The sequence below is a fragment of the Emys orbicularis genome, chromosome 12, assembly GCF_028017835.1.
Source record: "Emys orbicularis isolate rEmyOrb1 chromosome 12, rEmyOrb1.hap1, whole genome shotgun sequence".
NCBI classification, from domain to species: domain Eukaryota; kingdom Metazoa; phylum Chordata; order Testudines; family Emydidae; genus Emys; species Emys orbicularis.
The window spans coordinates 46087202-46114060 of NC_088694.1; the positions used below are offsets into that span (position 1 = coordinate 46087202).

General features: G+C 48.9%; 1 protein-coding gene across 1 annotated transcript; it reads right to left on the reverse strand.

Moving 5' to 3' along the window:
• Window positions 1–13807: 13807 nt before the first annotated feature.
• Window positions 13808–26611, reverse strand: LOC135886336 (cathepsin G-like). The gene is made up of 5 exons (XM_065414137.1): window positions 26545–26611; window positions 17293–17440; window positions 15187–15322; window positions 14784–15035; window positions 13808–13954 (listed from the first exon to the last, which is right to left on the reverse strand). The coding sequence occupies exons 1-5, from the start codon at window positions 26609–26611 to the stop codon at window positions 13808–13810; spliced, it is 750 nt and encodes a 249-aa protein (XP_065270209.1).
• Window positions 26612–26859: the final 248 nt, after the last annotated feature.

Below are 26859 nucleotides of genomic sequence, written 5' to 3' on the forward strand. Positions count from 1 at the left end.
CATTCAGTCCTTCAGTTTGTAGCAAAGTCCCTCCAGAGGTATGAAGCAGGACTGAAGACAAGATGAAGGAGCTCCAGCAGTCTTTTATAGTTTCCTGTCATGTGGCCTTTCTTTCTTTGTTCCAAAGACAATCATTCGGGCACATGGCAAGAAAAAACCTTAGAGTTCTGTCCATAGGCATGTCCCTGCATACCTTGCTCAGTCACAAGGTGTATCTGCCTTCTCTCAATGGGTCAATTGTATAGTTGATGGTCCTTAATGGCCATCAAGCAGACTAGGCAGTGCTGATGCCAAATTGTCTGGATTGTCACCCAGAAGCATAGCACAAGTTTGAAATACAGAGAGTATAGAGCAGGGGTAGGCAACCTATGGCACGCGTGCCGAAGGCAGCATGCAAGCTGATTTTCAGTGGCACTCACGCTGCCCGGGTCCTGGCCACCGGTCCGGGGGGCTCTGCATTTTAATTTAATTTTAAATGAAGCTCCTTAAACATTTTAAAAACCTTATTTATTTTACATACAATAGTTTAGTTATATATTATAGACTTATAGAAAGAGACCTTCTAAAAAAGTTAGAATGTATTACTGGCACGCAAAACCTGAAATTAGAGTGAATAAATGAAGACTCGGCACACCACTTCTGAAAGGTTGCCGACCCCTGGTATAGAGCCAAAACTTATAACTTTAAATACAAAAATGATACATGCACCCAGGTAGCATAATTATAACCAGCACATCATAATCTTGTGTTAGACATCTTATTTGACCCTGTTTATACAAGATTTGGTGTCACTACAGGACCTTGGTTGCAACAATGATCTATATGGTCCCAGTTCATGTCAATAATGTCACAGGGGAGTTTTAGGGCCATTGGACGGTGGGGTGGGGCTATCTCAAACCCTCGAATAGGGACACCAGCCCTGCTTCTGGCCTGTGCAGATTTCTACCTACAGTCGTGCAACTGAGTAACACAGAAACCATCTTATGCACCTGTGTCTGGATGGACTTTCTCCTTCCCTCTCTGGTTGGTCAAAGAGACCACAAAAGACTGACCAATGGATTGCTCTCCTATTCAGGGTGACCCACTGTCCAGTTCTTGTGTCCACAGTTCAAGAAAGACATTGATAAATTGGAGAGGGGTCAGAGAAGAGCCAGGAGAATGATAAAAATACTGGAAAGCCTGCCTTATACTGAGAAACTCAAGATCTATTGGTTTGACATTCAGAGGGACTATAAAGGATTCTGTCTGTTTTTCTTTCTCAATGATTGTTTCATGGTAAGAATTTTTAACAGGGACTGTAACTAACCAGTGGAAAAATTTACCAAAAGTCATGGTGGATTCTCCATGACTGGCAATTTTTAATAAAGATTGGATTTTGTAAAAGATCTGCTGTAGATCAAAAGAATTATTTGGGGGACATTGTCTGGCCTGTGTTATACAGGAGGTCATATGAGATGATCACAGTGATCTATGAATCTCAGAATCATTGAACTGCATATGGCAGAAGAAGGAAAATATTGATGGGAAGGTCTAAGGTCCTAACCTGGGTGCAACTTTGAAATATTCAAATAAATTGTTTAAAGCAGGGGAATCCCAGATGCCTTGGTTGGGCAGACACAGAAATAAGGTCACTGAAGTGAATGAAACATACAAATAAGAAAATGATCAAAGAGTTTTTTATGTACCCTCGCCATCTACTGGATACAGATGGAAGTAGAAAGAAGCCCAGATCTGCCCATGCAAATGACCTGGAGAGAGAGGTCATTATGTGGGATGAAGAGCTTGCTGAGTGCATCAGAGAAGATGTTGAAGTCCAGAAGGGTTCCTGGACGCTTGGCCCAGCCCATCTGCACAGCCCCTTCCCTCCTCCAGGGTGAGCAGGACAGGAGAAGAAGTAGTGAGACTTCATGGCAGAGATTGTATCTCCTTGTCTTTCTTTAATCTCAATATATGGGTGTCCCCCCAGTTGATTTTGCTCTTGGCCTAGTGAGATCTCAAAGAACAATAACTTGGATTTGAACTAAGCCAGGCTTTGTGCCTGTTTCTCCTTCGTCAGTCACATCAACGGCCTATGAGAACCTCCAACGATAACTTGAGGCGACTGCTTTTGATGCTTTAAACTAGCACCCCCCCTCCAAACTAGAACTAGCAGGGACCACATTCATAGAGCACCATAAGGCAAAGGGCATCGTTAGGTCTCGGAGAATTAATAATGTGCAGTGTGAGAAATGTGCTAGAGACATGAAGGAATTGATGGCTGATGATCGTAAGTGAATGTCGTAGGAAATCCTGGGGATTGGATCATTCTCTGGCACAACATCTGGGCCCCAGCGCTGATCTATGTCCATTGCCTACAAGGTTGTTCTGTTCAGTAGGGCTCAGATCCCGGAAGGAAATTAGGGGATTTCTTGATTGGTTAAGAGGAACCTAGTGTCTGGGTTTGTGAAGTGATGGCCAAGGGAAAAGACCTGAGAAGAAGCTAGTTTGCAATTGAATTAAGTAACTCAATGACTGGGGTTGTCTGTATTGGACTGACTACAAAAGGCAGCTGGGATCTTCACCCTGGGCAGCAGGTCTAGTTTGGTGGGTTTGGGCTTTAAAATCTCACAGACACCCAGGGAAATGTGTAATTTCCATATCCCATAAACTTCTAGGCTTTGGGGCAACATATTGCCAGCTCCGATCACACCCCAGGGTGGGGGAGTGGCTAGCTCAGGAGATGGGAAATTGTACACAGGACCTTTCCTGTCTAGGGGCGCTGGCTACGATGTAGCCGCAGAGCAGGGGAATGGCTGTCTTGGGGGGTGGGGAATGGGACATGGTGCGTTTCCCCTCTAGGGGTACCAAGGTGGGGGACTGTCTGGCTCAGGAGTGGGGGGTGACATGTTTCTTACCCCAGGTTGCAGGTACAATGAGCTGCCGTCACCACCACATCCTCACGAATCAGGAACCCTCTGCAGCTTTCCGTGGACCTGATTTGCACATAGGCCATATAGGGTGTGGGCCTGAGCAGGGCTTCCTGGCCCCTGATGGCCCGAGATGGAGAGAGACAGGGAGGGGTTCAAAAGGGAGCTGGAGAGTGGGAACAAGAGCCCAGTGCAACCCAGACCCTAATCCCTCAGCCCAACCCCACTCCCTACAGGCCTGGATCACCCCATTGGGTCCCCCAAGCCCAGCCTGCCCCTGGATCATCCCCTCACCCCAGCCCGCCTGGTCTCTACCCATACATGTACCCACTGTAATCCACATATTCCCACGTAGACCTGTCCATCCATCCATCCATCCCTTATCCCATACACAACCATCCATTCATCTGTATGTGGGGCCACCCCCTCGCCAGCTCCCCACTCAGGCCAGGGATTCCCTAGCACTCCCCGGTCCCATTGTCTCCTCTCCTGACACCTGCTTGAGCCTGATGGCTAATTCTCACCCCTGCCCCTGGTGTGAGCTGCGCTGCCCATGGGCCCCAATCTCCCGGATCTCACCACTAGAACCAGTAAATTTGCCAAAAAATGGAACTTTGGGGCATCAAAGGAACCTGCAAATTCTGGTGGAATTCTGAGGATTTATTTTGGCTACAAAAAAAGGCTTTTTTTTTCTGGAAAAGGTAGGCAATTTTAGTTCTGGGCCCTGGGAAACACAACAGCTCACCTTTTTGTTTTGAAATGTTGTTTCGTTTAGAAATGGGCTGAATCATTTTTTAAAACAGTGGGGAAAAAACCCTCTAAAGCAACCTGAAATCAAATGAAAAAACACCCCCAACATTTTGTTGGGATTGAAGTAAGCGCCTGAAAGCAAATGAAAAAGAAAAAAACAATTGGTTCTTGATCAACTTTTCAAATAGAATCATTTTGGGGTTGAACCCAATTTCTCCCCAGATTTTATATTTCAGCCCCTGAAGCAAAAACTCAGCCCCACTGTCACCGTGAGCCCCACGGGGCTGGGAAATCAACCAGTCACTCAACTCTACTCACCAGCATGAAGACCTGGGGGCAGGAGAAAGGCTGCAGCCACTGAGAGACAGGCCGTGGAGAGCAGCAACATCCTGGGTTCAAATCCAGGGTCTGAGTCTGGTGGGTCTGTCTCAGCCATGGGGTATATATAGAGTGGGTGGTGGGGAGAGTGTGAGGTTCTAGAGGATGGATCTAGACTGTTCTCAATGAGTAAAGGTCTCAAGTCGCAGTGTGGGAGGTTTAGATTGGATATTAGGAAAAACTTTTTCACTAGGAGTGTGGTGAAGCACTGGAATGGGTTACCTAGGGAGGTGGTGGAATCTCCTTCCTTAGAGGTTTTTAAGGTCAGGCTTGACAAAGCCCTGGCTGGGATGATTTAGTTGGGAATTGGTCCTGCTTTGAGCAGGGGGTTGGGCTAGATGACCTCCTGAGGTCCCTTCCAACCCTGATATTTTATGATTCTATGATTCTCCTCTGTTGTGATCTGGACCCGTGATCTTCTAGGTCACTCCAATCTTTGACTCAGGGAGCCAGCCTTACCCTGCTCTGCTGTGAGAACCCCCACTCCTGGGCAGTTCACACACAGCCTCTGGCATGTAAGCTGCTCCTTGGATTGTGCACCCGAATGACACTAGCCAATATCTCCAGTCCCGGACACAACCCTAGGAAGCTCCATCTTGCAGTGTCTAGTTATGCCCACTGGATGCTGCAAGGTTATATGAGTTCACAAATTTAACAAATAAATTGATATGTACCAAGCTTGTTATCCCAAGGGGAGTCTCTGACACGCTTCAAACCAAACACACTGCTCCGGATAGAATAAACAAACAGATTATTAACTACAGAAATAAATTTTAACTGATTATATGTCAAAGCATAGCAAGTCAGATTTGGTTAAAAGAAATAAAAGCAAAACGCATTCTAAGCTGATCTTAACAATTTCAATGTCTTTAAAAACTTAGAGATGCTTCTCATCACAGGCTGGCTGGTTACTCTTCCATCAGGCTCTCTCCCCTTTGATCAGCATTTCAGTCACTTGGTGGTGGTGGTGTCTGTAGATGTAGGTGGAAGAGAGAGAGCATGACAAACGTCTCTCCCTTTTATCATGTCCTTTCTTTCCTCTTGGCTTTGCCCCCCCTGCAGAGTCAGGTGAGCATTACCTCATCACAGTCCCAAACTGACCAAAGGAAGGGGGGTGACTCACTCGAACAGATCCTTTTGTTGCTGCCTAGGCCAGCGTTCTTTGCTCCTATGAGGCTGGGCTGGGTTTGTCTCATACCTACCCTGATGAGGTGTGAACTGCCTCTCTGCTCTTGGAGAGTTTTTGCCTGGACTTATTTTAAGCCATGAGGATACACTTTCAGCCTCATAACTATATAGATGAAATTATAACCTATAACATTACTGTAACAATTACTATAACATCACTATAACAACCATGTTCAGTGCATCATGAGCCTGCCAAAGACACCCAACATGACAAACTTTGCATTGGATACCACACAATCATTTTACAAGGATGAACATGGGGGTGCTGGGTGTTCCCCCGAGGTACAGAGCATCACACCTCCCCTCTTAGTTTACTGCAAGAGGGTTAGTCACTGACTAGCTCGAAGGCAGTTTGTGTTATAGTTCTCTTGGCATCCAGCCATTAAGGCCATGAGGCAGCATGCCTCAGTTTCCCCATTCACACACAGCAAACCAGGATTTTATGGTCTCTCTGCCGTGATAAGCTTTAAACCTGTTTACAGGTATTAATTGAAAATTAGCATTATCATAAGGTTTAACATCCATGTCAAAATTTTTATCCCCAAAACTTAAAATTAATACCAAAATTTTTATCACAGCTGGGTGTTTACAAGTATCTTTATGATATCACGCCCGCTGTTCAGATATTTTAGTTTGAGGTTAGTTTGTTCATTACCTCTGTTGTCCTTTGACTCTCTCCCATGTAATCAGTCACTGGCTTTTCCTTCCCTCCAGTGTTCCCCTCTGTGTGGGCTCTTAATTTAATCATTTTTCTGAAATTTTGGTGCCTCAGGGTCTGGCAAGATAGGTGTTCAGGGGGATCCTGCACATTGGCTGGCCCTTTGGGGTGCGGTCTCCCAACCCCAAGATTATACATATGTAGAAAATCCAGCTCCCCTTTTGGGGTTACCCTGTGTTTCCCCCTCCCAGCACTGAGTCCTTCTCTGCCCCCTAGAGGGCTGTGATCTGTGCTCTGTGGGCTAGGTATGTTTACCCCTTCATCAGATTCACCTTTTTCCAGCAGCTTTCGCATAACCGCTCCCTGTCTCTCACCAGCCTGGGGGAAAACACCGCCCCCCCCCTTCTGTGAGTTGGGTCATTTGTGTTCTCACAGACTAATACCTGGCAATTTTCTGGTCTCAACTCCTCTGCTATCACAGGCATTGGAGCTACAACTTGATGTAAAGAGACACAGTTACTTTCCAAAAACTTATCAGAAATAGCATCCTGAAAAATTCAGGCCTGGATTGGGTACCCTCCACCACCCCTTTCTCTGTCCCTGAGAAGTCAGCTGTGTGACTGCTTCCCTCCCCATGAAGGTCCTCATGCCCTGAACACAAGCACATCCCCACCGACTTGTGTAGAAGCTAAATAGAGTGATCACTTTCAGTCTCTCCCACCAGGTGTTTTCTCCAGCCCTCCAATCATTTGCCTGCCCCATCGTGCCCTGTCTCCAGTTTGCCGACAGCCCTTTTAAAATGCACACCTCAGAACTGGGCCAACTGGGGTCTCAGCAGCAGTCCATGTCAGGCTGCTGAAGAGAACTTTCGAAGTCACAACGGATTTGCCACAGATGATTACCATCTACTGGAGCTTGCAGAACAGAATCTATCTATCTATCTATCTAGATCTCTGAGCCATTAGTGGTTATCTTTGAGAACTCATGGACAACGGGAAAGATCCCAGAGGACTGGAAAAGGGTAAAGATAATACCTGTCTATAAAAAGGGGAATAAGGGCAACCCAGGGAATTATAGACCAGTCATCTATATTTTGGTACCTGGAAAGAGAATGGAGCAAATAATTCAACACTCAGATCTCCATCCTTAGTGGTTTTTAAGGCCCAGCTTGACAAAGCCCTGGCTGGGATGATTTAGTTGGGTTTGGTCCTGCTTTGAGCAGGGGGTTGGACTAGATGACCTCCTGAGGTCTCTTCCAACCCTAATCTTCTATGGATCTATGATTCTATGATTGTAAGCATCTAAAAAAAAAGAAGGTGATAAGGAAGAGTTAACATGGTTTTGTCAAGAACAAATCATGTCTAACCAAACTAGTACCCTTTGACAGCTTAACAAGCCGAGTTCATAGGTGGGGAGCAGTAGATGTGATTTATCTCGAGTTTAGTAAAGCTTTTGATATGTCTCGCATTACCTTCCATAAACAAGTGAGGGAAATATGGCCTAGACGAACCTACTATAAGGTGAGTTCACAACTGGTTGGAAAACTGTTCCCAGAGAGTCATTATCAGTGGTTCACAGACAAGCAAGAGGAACATATCGAGTGGGGTCCTGCAGGGATCTGTCCTGGGTCAGGTTCTAGTCAATAACTTCATAAATGATTTAGATAATGGCATAGAGAGTACACTTATAAAGTATGCAGATCATACCAAGATGGGAGGGGTTGAGAGCGGTTTGAAGGACAGGATTAGAATTCAAAATGATCTTAACAAACTGGAGATACGGTCTGAAATAAATAGGACGCAGTTCAATAAAGACAAATGCAAATCACTGTACTTAGGAAGGAACAATCCGTTGCACACATATAAAATGGGAAATGATTGCCTGAGAAGGAGTGGATCACAAATTAAATATGAGTCAACAATGTAATCCTGTTGCAAAACAAGCAAATGTCATTCTGAGATGTATTAGCAGGAGTGTTGTAAGCAAGACACGAGAAGTAATTCTTCTGCACTACTCAGCACTGATTAATCCTCAACTGGAATATTGTGTCCAGCTGAGGGTCCTGCACTTCAGGAAAGATGTGGAGAAATTGGAGAAAGTCCAGAGGAGAGCAACAAAAATTATTAAAGGACTAGAACACATGACCTATGAGGGAAGATTGAAGAAAATGGGTTTGTTTAATCTGGAGAAGAGAAGCCTGAGGAGGATATGATAACAGTTTTCAAACACCTAAAAGATTATTATGAATAGGAGGATGATAAATTGTTCTCCTTTAATGCTGAGGACAGGACACGAAGCAATGGGCTTAAATTGCGGCAAGAGAGATTTAGGTTGGACAATAGGAAAAAATTCCTGACTGTCAGGGTGGTTAAGCACTGGAATAAATTGCCTAGGGAGGTTGTAGAAACTCCATCAGTGGAGGTTTTTAAGATCAGGTTAAACAAATATCTGTCAGGGATGGTCTAGATAATACTTAGTCCTGCCATGAGTGCAGGGGACTGGACTAGATGACCTCTCAAGGTCCCTTCCAGTCCTACATTTCTTTCTTTCTTTCTTTCTTTCTTTCTTTCTTTCTTTCTTTCTTTCTTTCTTTCTTTCTTTCTTTCTTCTGATTTTTGAGTGTTCAAATCTTATTTGTTTAGTAAATTTGTTTCTTGATGTTGATTTAATTCTGGGTAATTGTTACAGGTTAGGTTGCACTTACTAAGGCAGGAGGGTGCGTCAATGTTGCGAGTGTCATCCTTATGGTGGAAAAGCCTATCCATCCATCCATCCATCCATTCATCTGTCCATCCATCCGTCCATCTGTCCCTCCATCCATCTATCCATCCATCCGTCCCTTTATCCGTCTATCCATCCCTACCCATCCATCCATCCATCCATCCATCCATCCATCCATCCATGTCAGCCATCTGTACATCCATCCATCCCCATATACATCCATCCATCCATCCATCCCCACACCTACATTCATAGATTCAAAGGCCTGGAGGGACCATGGTGAACATCTAATCTGACCTCCTTGTAACACTGCCCAGAGAACTGCCCCACAATTATTCCTAGAGTGAATCATTTAGAAAAAACATCCAGTCTTCATATTAAAATTGGCAGTGATTAAGAATCGACCATGATTCTTGGCTAGTCATTCCAATGGTTAATTACCCTCACTGTTAAAAATTTACACCTTATTTCCAGTCTGAATTTGTCTAGCTTCAGCTTCCAGCCTTTGGATTGTGTTAGACCTTTCTCTGGAAGATGAGGCTGAAAGTGTATCCTCATGGCTTAAAATAAGTCCAGGCAAAACCTCGTCAAGAGCAGAGAGGCAGTTCACACCTCATCAGGGTAGGTATGAGACAAACCCAGCCCAGCCTCATAGGAGCAAAGAACGCTGGCCTAGGCAGCAACAAAAGGATCTGAAGATTGAAGAGCTCATTTGTTCCCTGTGTAGTTACTTATGGACTGTGATCATGTCACCCAATAGCTTTCTCTTTGACCCCTCCCCAATTTATCAAAATACTTCTTTAATTGTGGGCCCCAGATCTGGACACAGGATTCCAGCAGCAGTTGCACCAGTGTCAAATCCAGAGGCAAAATAACCTCTATACTCCTACTCGAGATTCCCGTTTATGCATCCCAGGATCCCATTAGCCATTTTGGCCATAGAGTCATACTGGGAGCTCATGTTCAGCTGCTTCTCCACCGTGACTCCCAAATCTTCTGCAGAATCTCTGCCTCCCAGGATAGAGTCCCCCATCCTGTAAATATGACCAACATTATTTTGCCTTGGATGTATACACTGACATTTAGCCATGTTAAAATGCGTAATGTTTGCTTGCACCCAGTTTACCAAACTGTCCAGATCACTCTGTGTCGGTGCCCTGTCCTCTTCATTATTTATCACTCCTCCAATTTTTGAGTCATCTGCAAACATTATCTTCATGATTTCATGTTTTCTTCCAGGGCATTGATAAAAATGGTAAATTGCATAGGACAAGAACCGATACCTGACCCCACAAGAAACACACCTATTTGATGATGATTCCCCATTTACAATTACATCTTGAGACCTCTCATTTACCCAGCTTTTAATCCATGTCATGTGTGCCATGGTCATCTTATATCATTCTAGTATTTAATCAGCATGTACGGTACCAAGTCAAATGCCTACCAGAATTATAAGTATATAACATTAACACTGTTACCTTCATCAACCAAAGCTGTGAGGTGATATCTTTTATTGGACCAACTTTCATTGGTAAAAGAGACAAGTTTTCGAGCCTACACAAAGCTCTTCTTCAGGTCTGGGAAAGGATCTCAGGGTATCACAGCTAAGTACAAGTGGAACAGGTTGTTTAGCATAAGTATTTAGCACATATTTCTCTCCAAACTCATCATCAGAAGCAATCTCCGCACAGACCAGGACCCACCAACTCTAAGTAGCATCAGACCCTGCCAGAACAACAGATGCAAAACTGCCAGACATATCTCCACTGTTATGATGACCAACACTCCCTCCCACAATGCACCTTTCAAGGTTCGTGGGTCCTACACATGCCCGTCACAACATGTGGTTTCTCACTAAATGCCCCAATAACAAGTAGGTGGGTGAAATGAGACAACCACTGTTGTATGAACTCACACAGAAAAATGATGAAAGACCAAAACACCTCATCACCTGTCACAGACTCACAGGTCATGCCCACTCTTGGCTCTGTGCAGTCCCTGGGGGGAACCCCCTTCAGTGAGACAGCCCTTCTCAGGAGTCTACTGTCTCCTGGGGGTTAAGCCCAGTGATGAGCTGCCAGAATGTTAACAACCAGTTCCCTACTGGGTCTTCAGCGGCACTTCGGCAGCGGGTCCTCACTCGCTCTGGGTTTTCAGCGGAACTTCGGCGGCGGGTCCTTCAGTGCCGCCGAAAACCTGGAGCGAGTGAATGACCCGCCGCTGAAGTGCGGCTGATGACCCGGTAGGGAACCAATGATTAAGCGCCGCCCGGTGAGTACAAGACCAAGACCCCTCACCCTAACTCCCCCCCAGGGCCCCACCCCCTACCCAACACGCCCCACTCCCTGTCCCTGACTGCCCCGACCCCATCCACCACCACCCCGACAGACCCCCGGAACTCTCACACCTACCCAACCCCCCATTCTCTGTCCCCTAACTGCCCTCCCAGAACCTCTGCCCCCTCCAACCGCTCCCTGCCCCTTATCCAACCCCTCCTCCCAGCCCCGGCCCAGCCCCCTTACCATGCTGCTCAGGGCAGCGTGTATGGATGCCGCGCGGCCCGCTGGAGCTCGCAGCCCCACCCCCTTACCATGCTGCTCAAAGCGGCAGGAGCTGCAGAGCTGTCCAGGAGCAGTCCAGAGTGCTGGCACCAGGCTCTGCGAGAGGGGGGAAGGTGGGGGAGGGTCTGGGGGAGCCTCCCCAGCCGGGAGCTCAGGTGGGCCGGACAGGACAGTCCCATGGGCCAGATGTGGCCCGCGGCCTGGAGTTTGCCCAGCCCTTTAACAACCCGTTCTAAACCGGCTTCTAAATTTAACAACCAGTTCACATGAACCGGTGCAATCCGGATCCAGCTCACCACTGGTTAAGCCCTTCCACCTCCTGGAGCCGCACCTCTCTGAGCCTTAGCACACCTGTTTTTCGCCATGGGCCCTCTCAGGGAGTCCAGTCACTCTGGACCCCTGGGGCCTCCACTCCCAGAGGGAATAATGCAACCCTGTTCTCTAGACTCTCAGCCAGTGTAAAACAGGAGGGTTTATTGAGCGTTTGAACACAGCATAAGAAACTCTCAGGGCCCTCAGGCCTGGCCTCCCTCAGCCCAGCACATCCAAGTCTCCCCTGCATCCAGGTGGGCTCTGCCTGCTCTCTCTCTCCTTTTCCAACTGGGCATCTGATATCACCGGCCCCAAGCCCCGCCTCTGTCCATTGTCTTCTATCCTGGTAAACAGGGTCACCTGGGCCTCCTCTCTTCTCTTCTGTCCTCTGGTCCCCTCTGGCTGGAACTGTCTGGTTAAGTCACTGGGGTCCTCTCTTTACATCCCATTGTCCTCCCACTGGCCAGAACTAGCTGTGACTCCTGAGCTAGGCCTCTGGGAAACCAGGGCGCCAGGTCACCAGTTGCTGGGGTATCCATTCTCCAGGCATTGACAGGGGCCCCAAATTCCATCTCCGGTCTTCTGTAACAACAAACTCCCTCTCCCATCACCTCGTTGAACCAGTAACACCAAGGGAAACTGAGTCCCACCCCATCTGCATGCAAACCCTTGGAAAAACAAAGAAGAAAATCCCCCACTTCGTCACATCACCCGGGGACGAACACTTTTCACAAAATGATCACTCCATATCTGACCTCTCCGTCCTCATCCTCAAAGGAACTCTGCACAACACTTGCAAAAGATGAACTTGGGAGCTTAAATACATAACTTTGCTAGACACACACAAAAATGAAGTGAATAGAGACACTGAATTCATGGCTTATTACAACAATCTGTAACCCATTAAACCCCTTTTCCCAAACCTTTTCCACCCTCTTTCTTCCCCTATGATTGGAGAGATGTTAACAGGCTACTTCACCATTTATGACCCCTTGAAATATGTGTTAACTTCTTATGCTAAACAATGTTTCCACTTTACATTGAGCTGTGACACACAGAGGACCTTTCCCATACCTGAAGATGAGCTCTGTGTAAGCTCCAAAGCTTGTCTTTCTCATTCAGAGAAATTGATGCAATAGGATATCACCTCACCCACCTTGTCTCTGACATATCCTGGGACCCAAATGGCTACAACAAAGCCGCATATATAAAAAAAAAGATATCAAGTTCAACAATAGCCGAGCTGTACACCCATTGGGACAGTAGTGGGCACTGTTGCCACAATAAGGCCTGGTCTACACTACCCCCCAAATTCGAACTAAGGTACGCAACTTCAGCTACGTGAATAACGTAGCTGAAGTCGACATACCTTAGTTCGAACTTACCGCGGTTCAGACGCGGTCCACACGCGGCAGGCAGGCTCCCCGTCGACTCCGCGGTACTCCTCTCGCCGAGCTGGAGTACCGCAGTCGACGGCGAGCGCTTCCGGGATCGATTTATCGCGTCCAGACCAGACGCGATAAATCGAACCCAGAACTTCGATTCCCAGCCGCCGAACTAGCAGCTGGGTGTAGACCTGGCCTAAGTGAATTCCTGCTGGGTCGGTATCTCTAGGGGACAGGGAACAGGGTAGCAACAAATCCTCTGTCCAGCATTCAGGTGCCATGAGGTGCAGATGTGGGGCAAATGCCAGGCAGAACAGTTACAGTCAGACACAGACAGGAATCCAGACACACACAGAGAGAGGCTGCTGCATCAAGCGTTTTATTGCACCCCAAGTGGCATGTGCCAGGTGGCAAGAAGAGGTTAACAAGGGTTTACTCACCCAACGTGAACTGAGTGAAGGTTTCATGCACTAGGGCAGAATGATGGTCCAGATCAGGATCAGTAGGAATAGAAAAGGTCAGATATGGAACCTGTCCCCTGTCTATTCGGACCTCAGGAAGGTGAGACTTAATGGCTCATGGGGGAGAGGGAAATGGGACATTGGACCTTTTCCCTCTAAGGGGCGCTGGCTCCAATACCAGCCTTTCTACAGGTTTTTTTTGTTTTGTTTTTTTGTTTGTTTGTTTTTGCACCATCCCATAGGGTTTAATAGAGAGAATCTGATCCCTGCTCTAGAATCCCATAGGAGAGTCCAAAAAATCTGAGAGTCACACAGGTGCCTCAACATCTATGGACTGCTTCCCCCACCCCCAATCCATTTTGACACCAATCAATTCATAGCATTTTTCTAAGAGTAATGAAGATAATCTGCATTTCACATGCAAAGCCTAGTTAGCCCATGGTGGGTCTAGCCAGCCAAAGAGCCAGGAACATGGATATCTATTTTACTGCTGTTTCTGCAGAATTTTCTGGATCCAGGGGATGAAGGTGGAGAGTCTTGTGAACACGCTGGGGTGGTAGAAATTCCCATCAACATACGAAGTGATGCCCTGGACCACTCCCTCACATACCAAGGGGCCACCAGAATCACCCTGGAATTAGGAATAACCACAATTATGTCTTGAACTTCTCTAGCATGAATTTTTATCTGCAGATGTGATTGCATGAGAGTAGAGATGGTTTAAATATTTGGAAAAAAATATTCTGTGTAAAAAATGGCCTTTTTTCAACTTTGGCAACTTCACCAAAATGTTTTCTGTTTGGAAGTGTTTCCTTTTTTTTTGTTTGGGTAGCACTTGGTAGGGTTAGGTAGAGTTTGGTAGAGTTGTGTCTGAGTTGGAAAGCGTTTGAATTGGGTGGATGTGGGTAGGGATGAGTTTGGGTAGAGTTTAGTAGGACAGGGGGTATGTTGGGTAGAGCTGGATAGGACAGGGGTTAATTTAGTAGAGATTTGGTAGAGTTGGTAAAGTTTAGGGAGAGTTGAGGTTGGGGACAGTTTTACAGTACACGGGTTAAGTTTGATAGAGTTGGGTACGGTTGTGTTGGGGGTGAGTTTAGTGTAGAGTTGGTAGGTTTATGTAGGGGGGGTTGTGTTTGGAGTAGGGTTGGTAGGATTGTGTTGGGGGGGTTGAGTTTGGGATAGGGTTGTGTAGGGTTGTGTTGTCCAGGGTTTCAGATGAAGCAACATCAATAGCCATGTATAATAATAGATCTTGGCCAAGCTAGTAGGAGCTGTGCTGAGCTGGTCTCACCATCACCTTACCTCTTTGGGATGATCTGATGTCTGCATCAACACCCGTCTCCTCAGCTGGGGTAGGCTAGCTGCGCAATGAGATATTTAGCCCTGGAAAGAACCTCCCAATTCCCTCCCAGCAGTGACCTCCTGGTACCAAGGAGCATCCAGGTCATCAGGATACTTACCCAATAAGGTAATTTGCACATGCCGGGCTTCCCCACACACAGCATTACTGAGGGGTTGTATCCAGAATACAGCTTACACATGTTGTCGCTCATGACCTCCAGGTCCACCTCACGGAGGGTATCAGTTCTTGAGTTCCGGCCAGTGCGACCCCATCCAGCCACGCTGCACATGGATCCCGGCCTCACCCTGGAGTTGGCGTTTGGCAGAGGGATGAGCCGCACCCAGTTATTCAGCACTGCGCTGTGTGACAGCTGCCATGGATGTGAGGGAAAACAGGGAACCAGATCAGAACAGGGATTGGAGCTGGGAGGGGCCAACATGTCCTAACAGAGGAAAATGTAGATGTGTCCAGTTCATGAATGTGAGGTCACTGGGGGCGGGGTGATGGGATGGGGGCGGTACCTGCAGCAGCATGATGTCATTGTTAAGGGTCTCTCTGTTGTATTTCGGATGGGGGATCCGGCGGCGCACCGAGATTTTCTGTTGGCTCTGTTCCCGTTGTTTAATGTTATGGGCTCCCAGAGACACAGTGATCTTGCTGTAAAAGCCAAGAGCAATACATTGGCAATTGGGGCAGGACTATACCGAGGTGGGGGATGGTCACATGGTGTGACATAAGTACTGATCTTGTGGGGACAGGGCAGTGATCTCAGACTCCTTCATTTCCCTTCTTCCCTGGGTCTCAGCTCCACACCAGCCAGGTGACCCCTCCCAGCTAGATCCAGACAGGGGTCTATGCCCAGGTGCCTCCACCCCAGAGCCCTGCAGAGCTGTCCTGTGGCTGTGAGCCCCTCCCTGCCCCGATCGGGACAGTGGTCCAGAGCCCAGCTGGTGTCAATGGGACGTAGCCAATGGTGAGCTGGAGCCGGTTCGCACCAGTTCATGGGAACTGGTTGTTAAATTTAGAAGCCCTTTTAGAACCGGTTGTCCCGCGTGGGACAACCGGTTCTAAAAGGGCATTTAAATTTAACAAGCGCTCCCAGCCGCGGCCCCAGCTCACCTCAGCTCTGCCTCCACCTCCTCCCATGAATGCTCTGCCCTACTTATCCTCCCCCCCTGCTTCCTGCGAATCAACTGTTCGCACGGGAAGCCTGGGAGGGCTGAGAAACAAGGAGGCTTCCCGCTCAGGCCCAGGAAGACAGAGCTGAGGTAGAGGTAGAGGTAGGGGGACAGGAGGAGCGAGGAGGGCCATGCGCCACGGCCAGTCTCCGGCCGCAGCCCGGCCCGGCCCCGTGGCCCCAGCCGCCCGGCTCCGGCCGCATCCCCGACCACCCGGCTCTGGCCGCGCGGCTCCTGGCGCGGCGGTGGCTCAGCCCCGCGGCTCCGGCTGCGGCCCTCCCTGGATGCCTGGCTCCTGCCGTGGCCCTCCCCGGCTCCGGCCGGCTGCCCTCCCTGGCTCCAACCGTGGCCCTGCACGGCCCTGCGTCCCTGGCCGCCCAGCTCCTGCTGTGGTGCGATGCATCTGGGCTCCAGCAGCGCAGCTTTGGGCGCAGTGGCGGCCCCGCATACCCAGCCGCGGCCCTGCCCGGCCCCACATCACCGGCCACCCAGCTCTGGCCGCGGCCCTGCCCGGCCCCACGTCCCTGGCCGCTCGGCCCCACATCCCCGGCCGTCCGACTCCTGCTGTGGTGCGATGCGGCCGGGCTCCGGCAGTGCGGGTCTGGGCACGGCGGCAGCCCCGCATCCCTGGCTCCGGCCGCAGCCCTCACCGGCCTGCCCGTCTTTGGCCGCAGCTGCCCATCTTGGGACACGGCCCTCCCCGGCTCCAGTTGGCCGTCCGGCTTTGGCTGTGTCCTCCGCCAATGCATCCCTGGGCTTTGGCTGCGCGACTCCTGCCCCGGCCCCGCGTCCCAGGGATGGGGTGTTGGAGAGAGGGCAGGGGAGTTCAGGGGGTGGTGGGGAGGTGGATAGGTGTTGGGGTGGTCAGAGGGCAGGGAACAGGGGGATTGAATAGGGGCAAGCGTCCCGGGGGGGCAGTGAGGAAAGAGCAGGGGTTGGATGGGGCGGTGGGAGGCAGTCAGTGGCAGGGATTCCAGGGGCAGTCAGGGGACAGAGAGAAGGGGTGGATGGATGGGCCACCAGGAATGAAAGGAGGGGTTGGATGGGCGGCAGGGGGCAGTCAGGGGACAGGGAAGGGGGGTGGATGGGGCAGGGGTCCCTGGGGTGGGCCATGACCCCCTCGTGGGGTGAGGAGGGAACCGGTTGTTACGATTTTGGCAGCTCATCACTTGATGTAGCTCCATTGGTGTCAATGGGGCCGGACCCCAGGTGGTGCCAATGGCCGTAGCTCCATTGATTTGCCCAGTGTTGGATCTGGACCATGGTTTGCAGAGGCCCCTAGAGACACACGAATGCCCCCTGAGCATATCAGACCCTTAGGCTCTGCTCTTCCAGACTGTCACACTCACTGCTCCTTCCCTGCAACCTACAATGGCACCAGAGCTCCCAGCCCCCCCATCACCTGCTAAGCCCGACCTGTCCCAACATCTCCAGCACAGAGGCGCTTACTCTCCATTGCAGTGAGCGGCTGTCAGCACAAAGTTCTCCGCCACCAGGAACCCTCCACAGCAAGACCTCTTGTCTCTGCTTTGTATGTCCAGATAGGCCATGTAGGGCCTGGAGTGGGGCTGGGCTTCCTGTCCCCCGATGATCTCACCTGGGGGTGGGAACAGAGTCATATAAAGAGCCACATTGTCTCCCTGGGCCAGGCTGGGATCAATCTCCCCATCCCGAAGGGGAGTCCCCACAGCCTCAACCCTCCCCCTGTGATGCTCTCCCTGGGGGATCCCTGTACCAGGAACTCTGCCCCGTGCTGAGCTCTCCCCCACACTGGACACCCCATGGGGCCGGAGGGTAAATCTACAGCTCTCACCTCTCTGGGTGGAGAATCGGTGCCAAATGCACCAGGAGTGGGTCAGTAATCACACTGTCCTGAGTTAACGGCTTTGGGGACCAGTATCACCCAGAACGCCACTGACACGTCCCCTGATGATGTTTCACCTTCTCCGTCAACCTCCAGTGACGAGCCAGGGCTGCTCCCAAGCTGCCCCCCCCCCCAACTGTTTTTGTACAGAAAGTCGGGTTTTCTAGATAATGAAAAATCTCCCAGAAAGCATCTCGTCGCCTCAACCATTTCAGCATTTTTCTTGGCAAACTGATCATTTCCCTCAGCTTTCAGCAGTTTTCAGCTGACAATTTGTAAGTTTTTGATCGCCAAAACAATTTTCTCTATGGTCACACTAGAGATTAAGAAGGAGTGACAAGGTATGCGATGGAAACATGCCGTCCCCCATCCGTTTAGCCCCGATGCCTTCACTATCCCTGACCCTTTACTGCTTTCATTTCTCCAAATGTTACCTAGATTGCCAAGATCTATGGCAACATTATATGCACAGCTGGCCAGCAAATTTGAACTAAACACCGATCCTCTAAAAAAGCATTGGGAGGAGGAACAAGGCCAATTATTTTCTGCTAACCAAATGGAAACAAACTTTAGCCAGTACTCCGAACTGCTCCTTGGAGCTACATTTAAGATTAATTCTACAGGAAATAATATGGAAGATGTTGTCAAGGCTGTATCCCTACTTTGAACTTTAGGGTACAAATGTAGGGGCCTGCATGAAAACTGCTAAGCTTATCTACCAGCTTAGCTCTGGTCCCGCTGCCACCATTCTCGATGGATTCCCTCCCTGGGAAGCCTTGAGAAACCTTTCACCAATTCCCTGGTGAATACAGATCCAAACTGCTTGGATCTTAAACAAGGAGAGATTGACCCTTCCCCCCTCCTTCCTTTCACCAACTCCTGGTGAATACAGATCCAAACCCCCTTTGGATCTTAAAACAAGGAGAAATCAATCAGGTTTAAAAAAAGAAGGCTTTTAATTAAAGCAAAAGGTAAAAATCATCTCTGCAAAATCAGTATGGAAAATAACTTTACAGGGTAATCAAACTTAAAGAGCTCAGAGGAATCCCCTCTGTCTTAGGTTCAAAGTATAGCAAACAAGATAAGCACTTTAGTAAAAGGTACATTTACAAGTTGAGAAAACAAAGTAAATCTAAGACGCCTTGCCTGGCTTTTACTTACAATTTTGAAATAAGAGAGACTTGTTTAGAAAGATGGGGAGAACCTGGATTGATGTCTGGTCCCTCTCAGTCCCAAGAGCGAACAACCCCTCAAACAAAGGACACACACAAAAGCCTTTCCCCCCCCCAAGATTTGAAAGTATCCTGTCCCCTTATTGGTCCCTGGGGTCAGGTGTCAGCCAGGTTACCCGAGCTTCTTAACCCTTTACAGGTAAAAGGATTTGGAGTCTCTGGCTAGGAGGGATCTCAGCACTGTACACAGGAGAGCTGTCACCCTTCCCTTTATAGTTATGACACGCCCCCCAAATCACAGATAGTGTTGGACGTTTGGTTCCACACTGGCTGTGATTTCTTTCCTGGAGCTCTAGGAGAAAACAGAGTTAATAAGACACATGTACCTTTAGACATACTACTGATTATAAAAAAACTAACAATATGTTTTATTACAAGAACAATTGTTAACCAGTTAACTCTGGGAAACTTTCCCGGGAGAGTGCATCAGCCACTTTGTTAGAAGCTCCCGAAATGTGTTGTATTTCAAAATTAAAATCTTGGAGAGCTAAACTCCACCGAAGAAGTTTTTTGTTATTTCCCTTGGCGGTATGAAGCCACTGTAGCGCAGCATGGTCTGTTTGTAGTTGGAACCGCCGTCCCCAAACATATGGGCGTAGCTTTTCCAGCGCGTACACAATGGCGTAGCATTCCTTTTCGCTGATTGACCAGTGGCTTTCCCTCTCAGACAGTTTCTTGCTGAGAAACACGACAGGATGGAATTCTTGATCCGGTCCTTCCTGCATTAAAACTGCTCCCACGCCTCGCTCGGACGCATCTGTGGTTACTAGGAACGGTTCGTCAAAGTCTGGGGCCCTTAGCACAGGGTCAGACATGAGTGTTGCCTTAAGCTGGTTAAAGGCCTTTTGACACTTATCAGTCCACTGAACTGCATTTGGCTGTTTCTTTCTGGTTAGGTCTGTCAGCGGGGCGGCGATTTGGCTGTAGTGTGGTACAAATCGCCTATAATATCCGGCCAAGCCTAAGAAGGATTGGACCTGTTTCTTTGACTTTGGAACCGGCCACTTTTGGATAGCATCCACTTTGGCCTGTAGGGGATTTATAGTTCCTTGACCCACCTGGTGTCCCAGGTACGTCACTCTGTTTTGGCCTATTTGACACTTTTTAGCCTTAACAGTTAGTCCTGCCTGCCGGATGCGCTCGAAGACTTTTTTCAGGTGCTCCAGGTGTTCTGTCCATGAATCAGAAAAAATGGCCACATCATCGAGGTAGGCAACTGCAGATTCTCCCAATCCTGCTAGGAGACCATCTACAAGTCTTTGGAAGGTGGCGGGTGCATTTCGCAACCCGAAAGGGAGTACATTGAATTCATACACCCCTGCCTGGGTGACGAAGGCTGACCTTTCCTTAGCGGGTTCATCTAGTGGTACTTGCCAGTACCCTTTGGTTAAGTCTAAAGTAGAGATGAATTGGGCATGTCCCAATTTTTCCAATAGCTCATCTGTGCGTGGCATTGGATAGTTGTCAGGACGAGTTACAGCATTTAGCTTACGGTAGTCCACGCAAAAGCGTATTTCCCCATCTGGTTTGGGAACTAGAACCACTGGAGATGCCCATGCACTGGTAGAGGGGCGGATTATACCCATCTGTAGCATGTCCTGGATCTCCCTTTGTATAGCCGCTTGGGCATGAGGTGACTCCCGGTAGGGTGGGGTTCTAATTGGGTGAGCATTACCTGTGTCAATGGAGTGGTATGCCCGTTCGGTCCGTCCTGGAGTGGCTGAGAAAATCGGTGCAAAGCTTGTGCACAGCTCCTTTATCTGCTGTCGCTGCAGACGTCCCAGGGTCGTGGAGAGGTTCACCTCTTCCACGCCACCATTCCTTTTTTCTTCATAGTACACACCTGCAGGCCACTCCGCGTCATCAGTTTCCTGGGCTGTAAACTGGCAAACGTTTAATTCTCTAGAATAAAAGGGCTTAAGAGAATTAACATGGTATACCTTAGGCTTTATGTTGGAGGTGGGGGAGGCTATGAGATAGTTAACAGCTCCTAGGCGCTCCTGGACCGTGAATGGTCCTTCCCACGACGCTTCCATTTTATGGGCCTGGAGCGCCTTTAAGACCATGACTTGGTCTCCTACTTTGAAGGACCGTTCTCTGGAATGTTTATCATACCAGGCCTTTTGCTCTTCCTGAGCATCCTTTAGGTTTTCTTTAGCAAGGGCTAAAGAGTGTCGGAGGGTGTTTTGTAGGTTGCTTACAAAGTCTAGAATGTTAGTTCCTGGAGAAGGCGTAAACCCCTCCCATTGCTGCTTCACCAACTGTAATGGCCCCTTAACCTCGCGGCCATACACAAGTTCAAATGGTGAAAACCCTAAACTGGGATGTGGTACAGCCCTGTAGGCAAAAAGCAACTGCTTCAACACTAGGTCCCAATCATTGGAGTGTTCATTTACGAATTTACGTATCATGGCCCCCAAAGTTCCATTAAACCTCTCCACCAGACCATTGGTTTGATGGTGATGAGGGGTGGCAACCAAGTGATTCACCCCATGAGCTTTCCACAGGTTTTTCATGTTCCCTGCCAGGAAATTAGTTCCCGAATCTGTAAGTATGTCGGAGGGCCACCCTACCCTGGCAAAAATGTCTGCTAATGCCTGGCACACACTTTTAGTCTTGGTGTTGCTTAAGGGTACAGCTTCCGGCCATCGGGTAGCAAAATCCATGAAAGTCAGTACGTACTGCTTTCCTCTGGGTGTCTTCTTTGGGAAAGGACCCAGAATATCCACAGCTACTCGCTGAAATGGGACCTCAATTATGGGTAGTGGCTGGAGAGGGGCTTTAACCTGGTCTTGGGGCTTTCCCACTCGTTGGCACACCTCACAAGACCGGACATAATTAGCAACGTCCTTGCCCATTCCCTCCCAGTGGAAGGACTTCCCCAACCGGTCTTTGGTTCTGTTCACCCCAGAATGGCCACTGGGATGATCATGGGCTAAGCTCAAGAGCTTTACCCGATACTTTGTGGGAACTACCAACTGTCTTTGAGGATGCCAGTCTTCCTGGTGCCCACCAGAAAGAGTCTCCTTGTATAAAAGCCCTTGTTCTACAACAAACCGGGATCGGTTAGAAGAGCTGAGAGGCGGTGGGGTGCTCCGCGCCGCCTCCCAAGCTTTTTGAAGGCTGTCATCTGCTTCCTGCTCGGCCTGGAACTGTTTCCTTGATGCTGGAGACATCAGTTCCTCCTTGGACTGTGGACTGGGGCTTGGTCCCTCTGGAAGCGATGCAGGTGCTGGGGCTTTTTCCATTGACTGTGAACCGCTGTCCGCTGGTGCACTATGTGGTATTTCAGGCTCTGGCTGAGCCTCTTGGGTAGGGTTATCTGCTGCTTCCACCAGTTCAGACTCGCTGGTGCCCTCTGGCATTGGAGTTGTAGACGGGCTTGCAAGCGCTGGACTCAGTGTTGGCAATGGTTCTGGTGCTGGGTGCGTTGCCAGTTCCGGTTCCGGGACTGGCTTTGGCTGGGTCTCTGGGATTGGATCCACTACGGCTGTTGCAGTCGTTGGCAGGGGATCCGGTTCCACCACCTGGTTTTGGGTCTCCGGTAACACAGACGGGGCCCTGGTGGACGGCTCAGGAACAGGGATGGGGGTGAAAGCTTGCTTAGCCTGGCTGCGGGTGACTATTCCCACCCTCTTGGCTAGCTTCACGTGGTTGGCCAAGTCTTCCCCCAGCAGCATGGGAATGGGATAATTGTCATAGACTGCAAAAGTCCACATTCCTGACCAGCCCTTGTACTGGACATGCAACTTGGCTGTAGGCAAGGTTACAGACTGTGACACGAAGGGTTGAATTGTCACTGTAGCCTCAGGGTTGATGAGTTTGGGGTCCACTAGGGATTGGTGGATAGTTGACACTTGTGCCCCAGTGTCCCTCCAAGCGATAACCTTCTTTCCGCCCACTCTCAAGGTTTCCCTTCGCTCCGAGGGTATGAGAGAGGCATCTGGGTCTGGGGTTCTTTGGTGTGATTGGGGTGTAATGAACTGTAATCGGTTGGGGTTCTTGGGGCAGTGAGCCTTTATATGCCCCAGTTCATTACATTTAAAACATCGCCCTGCTAAGGTATCACCGGGGCGATGTTGGTTGATGGAGACTGGTGTGGTGGGGTGAGAAGGCGTCTGGGGTTTCCCTTGGGATGTGGGTGGGGCCTTGGGTTGTCCCCGGTGATAAGGTTTTGTTTCGGCTTGCCCCTTCTGATATTCGCTCCAACTGCTACTAGCTTTTTTCTTTTCTGTCACCTCCACCCATTTGGCTCCAATCTCCCCCGCCTCGGTTACAGTTTTGGGCTTCCCATCTAGGATGTACCTTTCTATTTCCTCAGGAACACCCTCTAAAAACTGCTCCATTTGCAATAGGAAGGGCAACTCTTCCGTAGATTTAACATTTGCTCCTGATATCCAGGCATCCCAATTTTTCCCAATGTGGTAGGCATGTCGGGTAAATGACACATCAGGTTTCCACCTTAGGGCTCTGAACCGCCGACGGGCATGCTCAGGTGTTAGCCCCATTCTGATTCTGGCCTTGTTTTTAAAAAGTTCATAACTGTTCATGTGTTCCTTAGGCATTTCAGCCACCACCTCTGCTAAGGGTCCACTGAGCTGCGGCCTCAGCTCTACCATGTACTGGGTTGGAGGGATGTCGTATCCAAGGCAGGCCCTTTCAAAATTTTCTAAGAAGGCCTCAGTATCATCGCCTGCCTTGTAGGTGGGGAATTTCCTGGGATGGGAAGTGGTACCTGGAGAGGAGTTGTTAGGATGGTCTGATGCACCCTGCCTAGTTCTTGCTGCTTCCAGTTCCATCTCTTTTTCTTTCAGCTCCATCTCTCTTTTATGGGCCTCCTGTTTGGCTTTTTCTTCTCTTTCTCTCAGCTCCATCTCTCTTTTATGGGCCTCCTGTTTGGCTTTTTCCAGCTCCATTTCTCTCTTGTGGGCCTCCTCTTTGGCTTTCTCTTCTCTGTCTCTCAGCTCCATCTCTCTCTTGTGGGCCCCCTCTTTGGCTTTCTCTTCTCTGTCTCTCAGCTCTATCTCTTTTTCTTTCAGTTCCATAGCTCTCTTGTGGGCCTCCTCTTTAGCTTTTTCTTCTTTGGTAGTCATTTTCCTGGTTTTCTTGTGCTGGGTCACACCCCTCTGCAGTTGACTGAAACTGGGATGTACTTAGCTCAGGCTCCTGCTGAGTGCTGCTGAGTTAACAGAGACTTTCTAACAAGCTACTCCCGAGGATGTAAAAAGAAAAAAAAAACAAAAAACAATTCACCTTGTAAATTACCTTTTACCAGTCGTTTGCTCATTAATTGAACCCTTCTCTTAACAAAGGACCTTGTTAAAAAAACTTAACACCTCTGCCTTCAGGCAAGGAGAGATAAGATATGCATCTACCTTCAGCTCTGCTTTCCAAGCAGCTAGAAGGAAAAAAAAATCTTACCGGCTTTTGGGTTTAAAACGATCCCACCGCTGTGCCACCATGTCAAGGCTGTATCCCTACTTTGAACTTTAGGGTACAAATGTAGGGGCCTGCATGAAAACTGCTAAGCTTATCTACCAGCTTAGCTCTGGTCCCGCTGCCACCATTCTCGATGGATTCCCTCCCTGGGAAGCCTTGAGAAACCTTTCACCAATTCCCTGGTGAATACAGATCCAAACTGCTTGGATCTTAAACAAGGAGAGATTGACCCTTCCCCCCTCCTTCCTTTCACCAACTCCTGGTGAATACAGATCCAAACCCCCTTTGGATCTTAAAACAAGGAGAAATCAATCAGGTTTAAAAAAAGAAGGCTTTTAATTAAAGCAAAAGGTAAAAATCATCTCTGCAAAATCAGTATGGAAAATAACTTTACAGGGTAATCAAACTTAAAGAGCTCAGAGGAATCCCCTCTGTCTTAGGTTCAAAGTATAGCAAACAAGATAAGCACTTTAGTAAAAGGTACATTTACAAGTTGAGAAAACAAAGTAAATCTAAGACGCCTTGCCTGGCTTTTACTTACAATTTTGAAATAAGAGAGACTTGTTTAGAAAGATGGGGAGAACCTGGATTGATGTCTGGTCCCTCTCAGTCCCAAGAGCGAACAACCCCTCAAACAAAGGACACACACAAAAGCCTTTCCCCCCCCCAAGATTTGAAAGTATCCTGTCCCCTTATTGGTCCCTGGGGTCAGGTGTCAGCCAGGTTACCCGAGCTTCTTAACCCTTTACAGGTAAAAGGATTTGGAGTCTCTGGCTAGGAGGGATCTCAGCACTGTACACAGGAGAGCTGTCACCCTTCCCTTTATAGTTATGACAGATGTATTGCACCTCCCTTCCACTGTTCAAAATAGATGCTGCTAAGTCAGATAAATATTGGTTCTGTGATTCAGCAGGTGCTGACTTAACTCATATACTCCTGGAAGGCACCTAGATGCATAGGCTTTGGGTGGAACTCAATTGGAGAGTAATTATTTTCTCCTATCAAATAAAATTAAACCTGTAATTTTCAACCTAACGAGTGTTAATTGGAAGCAGAATAAATATGAAAGACTTTGGCTAAGCAGAGCACTAACAGTGGTGAAAAGACTAGCCCCACAGAAATGGAAATCCAAAAAGCAACCAACAATCGAAGATTGGAGCATTGACATTCTAAGCTTGGCCACCATGGAAAGAACCAGGAGTGGGTCAGTGGGTCGCACTGCCTGGAGTTAACAGTTTTGGGGACTGAAGTCACCCCAGATTAGGCCAGGCAGCCCCTGGAAGGGCACTGACAGGTTCCTTGTGGATGCTTCTGCTCCATCAGCCCACAGTGACCAGCCAGGGCTGCTCCCAGACCGACCTGCCAAACTTTTTACGAACATCATTTTATCTCAGAAAGCCTCATCTCAAACCTGTCCAAATTATTGTGGTGAAACTGATTCTTTCCCCCCGGTGTTAGGTAATATTTAGGTGAAAATTTAAAAATACCACTTTGGGTTTTTTTCCCTTGGAAAATAAAAAAATGTTTTGTGATCACCTCTGAAGAAGTTTCCACTGGGGTGGGTGGGTGTGTTGGAAAATTGCACCTCTAACAAATTGCTGTTATTTGCATGAGGGTGGCATGTAGACCCAGAGCCAGGCCCCTATTATGCCAGAGGCTGCACAGAAATTAACCGAGACTGTCTGTTCTGTTATTTGCATATGGTGCCACCAACCCAGATGAGAGCCCCGTTGTGCCGGGTGCTGCACAGACCCTCAGGGAAAGTCAGTCCCTTCCCTAAAGAGCTTCAATTTAAAATGACACCACAGACAAAGGAAGAAGGAGCTAGAACGCAGGAGTCCTGACTGCCATCTCCGAGCTCCACTCTAATCACTAGACACCACTCCCAAGCTAGGGATAGAGCCCAGGAATCTTGGCTCCCAGCCCCTACTTAAGATACCCCTTGTTTCTCTCATGCTCTCAAGCTCTCTATGTATCTCTCAGTACCAGCTCCACCACCCAGACTCCTTCACCCCACACCTCCAAACTGTTCCCTAGCTGGGTCCTGGGAGCCAGCATTCACCCTGGCAGAAACATCTGACTCTGGGGAGGATCCAGGATTTGCAAACAGCCCAGCGAGCTCCCAGCTCCACTCCCCAGGATCCCTGACCCCCCACACACACTCACCAGCCCCAGCCCCAGGGGGCAGGAGAAAGGCCGTGAGCAGCAGGATCAGGATCAGCATCGTCACCATCTGGGGAAAGTGACAGTGCTCGTGCCTCAGCTCTGGGGGATTTATAGAGTCAGCAGGAAACCGCAGATCACGTTCGGTCTCCCCTCGTGGGGAGTTGGGACCACACAGGCGCCTTCAGAAACGTCAGCATCACGCCGCTCACACATGGGGGGCACGAGGGAGGGAGCTGGTGGCTGGAAAACAACCTCTCTCTGGAGGAAGGAGCCCAGGTGAAAGTCCCTCTGGGACGGGACATCTCTTCCCCACCT

Excerpts from the sequence above, each read along its gene's own strand:
- LOC135886336 (XM_065414137.1), bottom strand. The coding sequence starts at position 26,611 with ATGGTGACGATGCTGATCCTGATCCTGCTGCTCACGGCCTTTCTCCTG. Across the intron at positions 15,036-15,186 it reads ATGACATCATGCTGCTGCAG|CTGTCACACAGCGCAGTGCT; the intron begins GTACCGCCCCCA and ends CATCCATGGCAG. Across the intron at positions 13,955-14,783 it reads TGTGCAAATTACCTTATTGG|GGTGATTCTGGTGGCCCCTT; the intron begins GTAAGTATCCTG and ends TCCTAATTCCAG.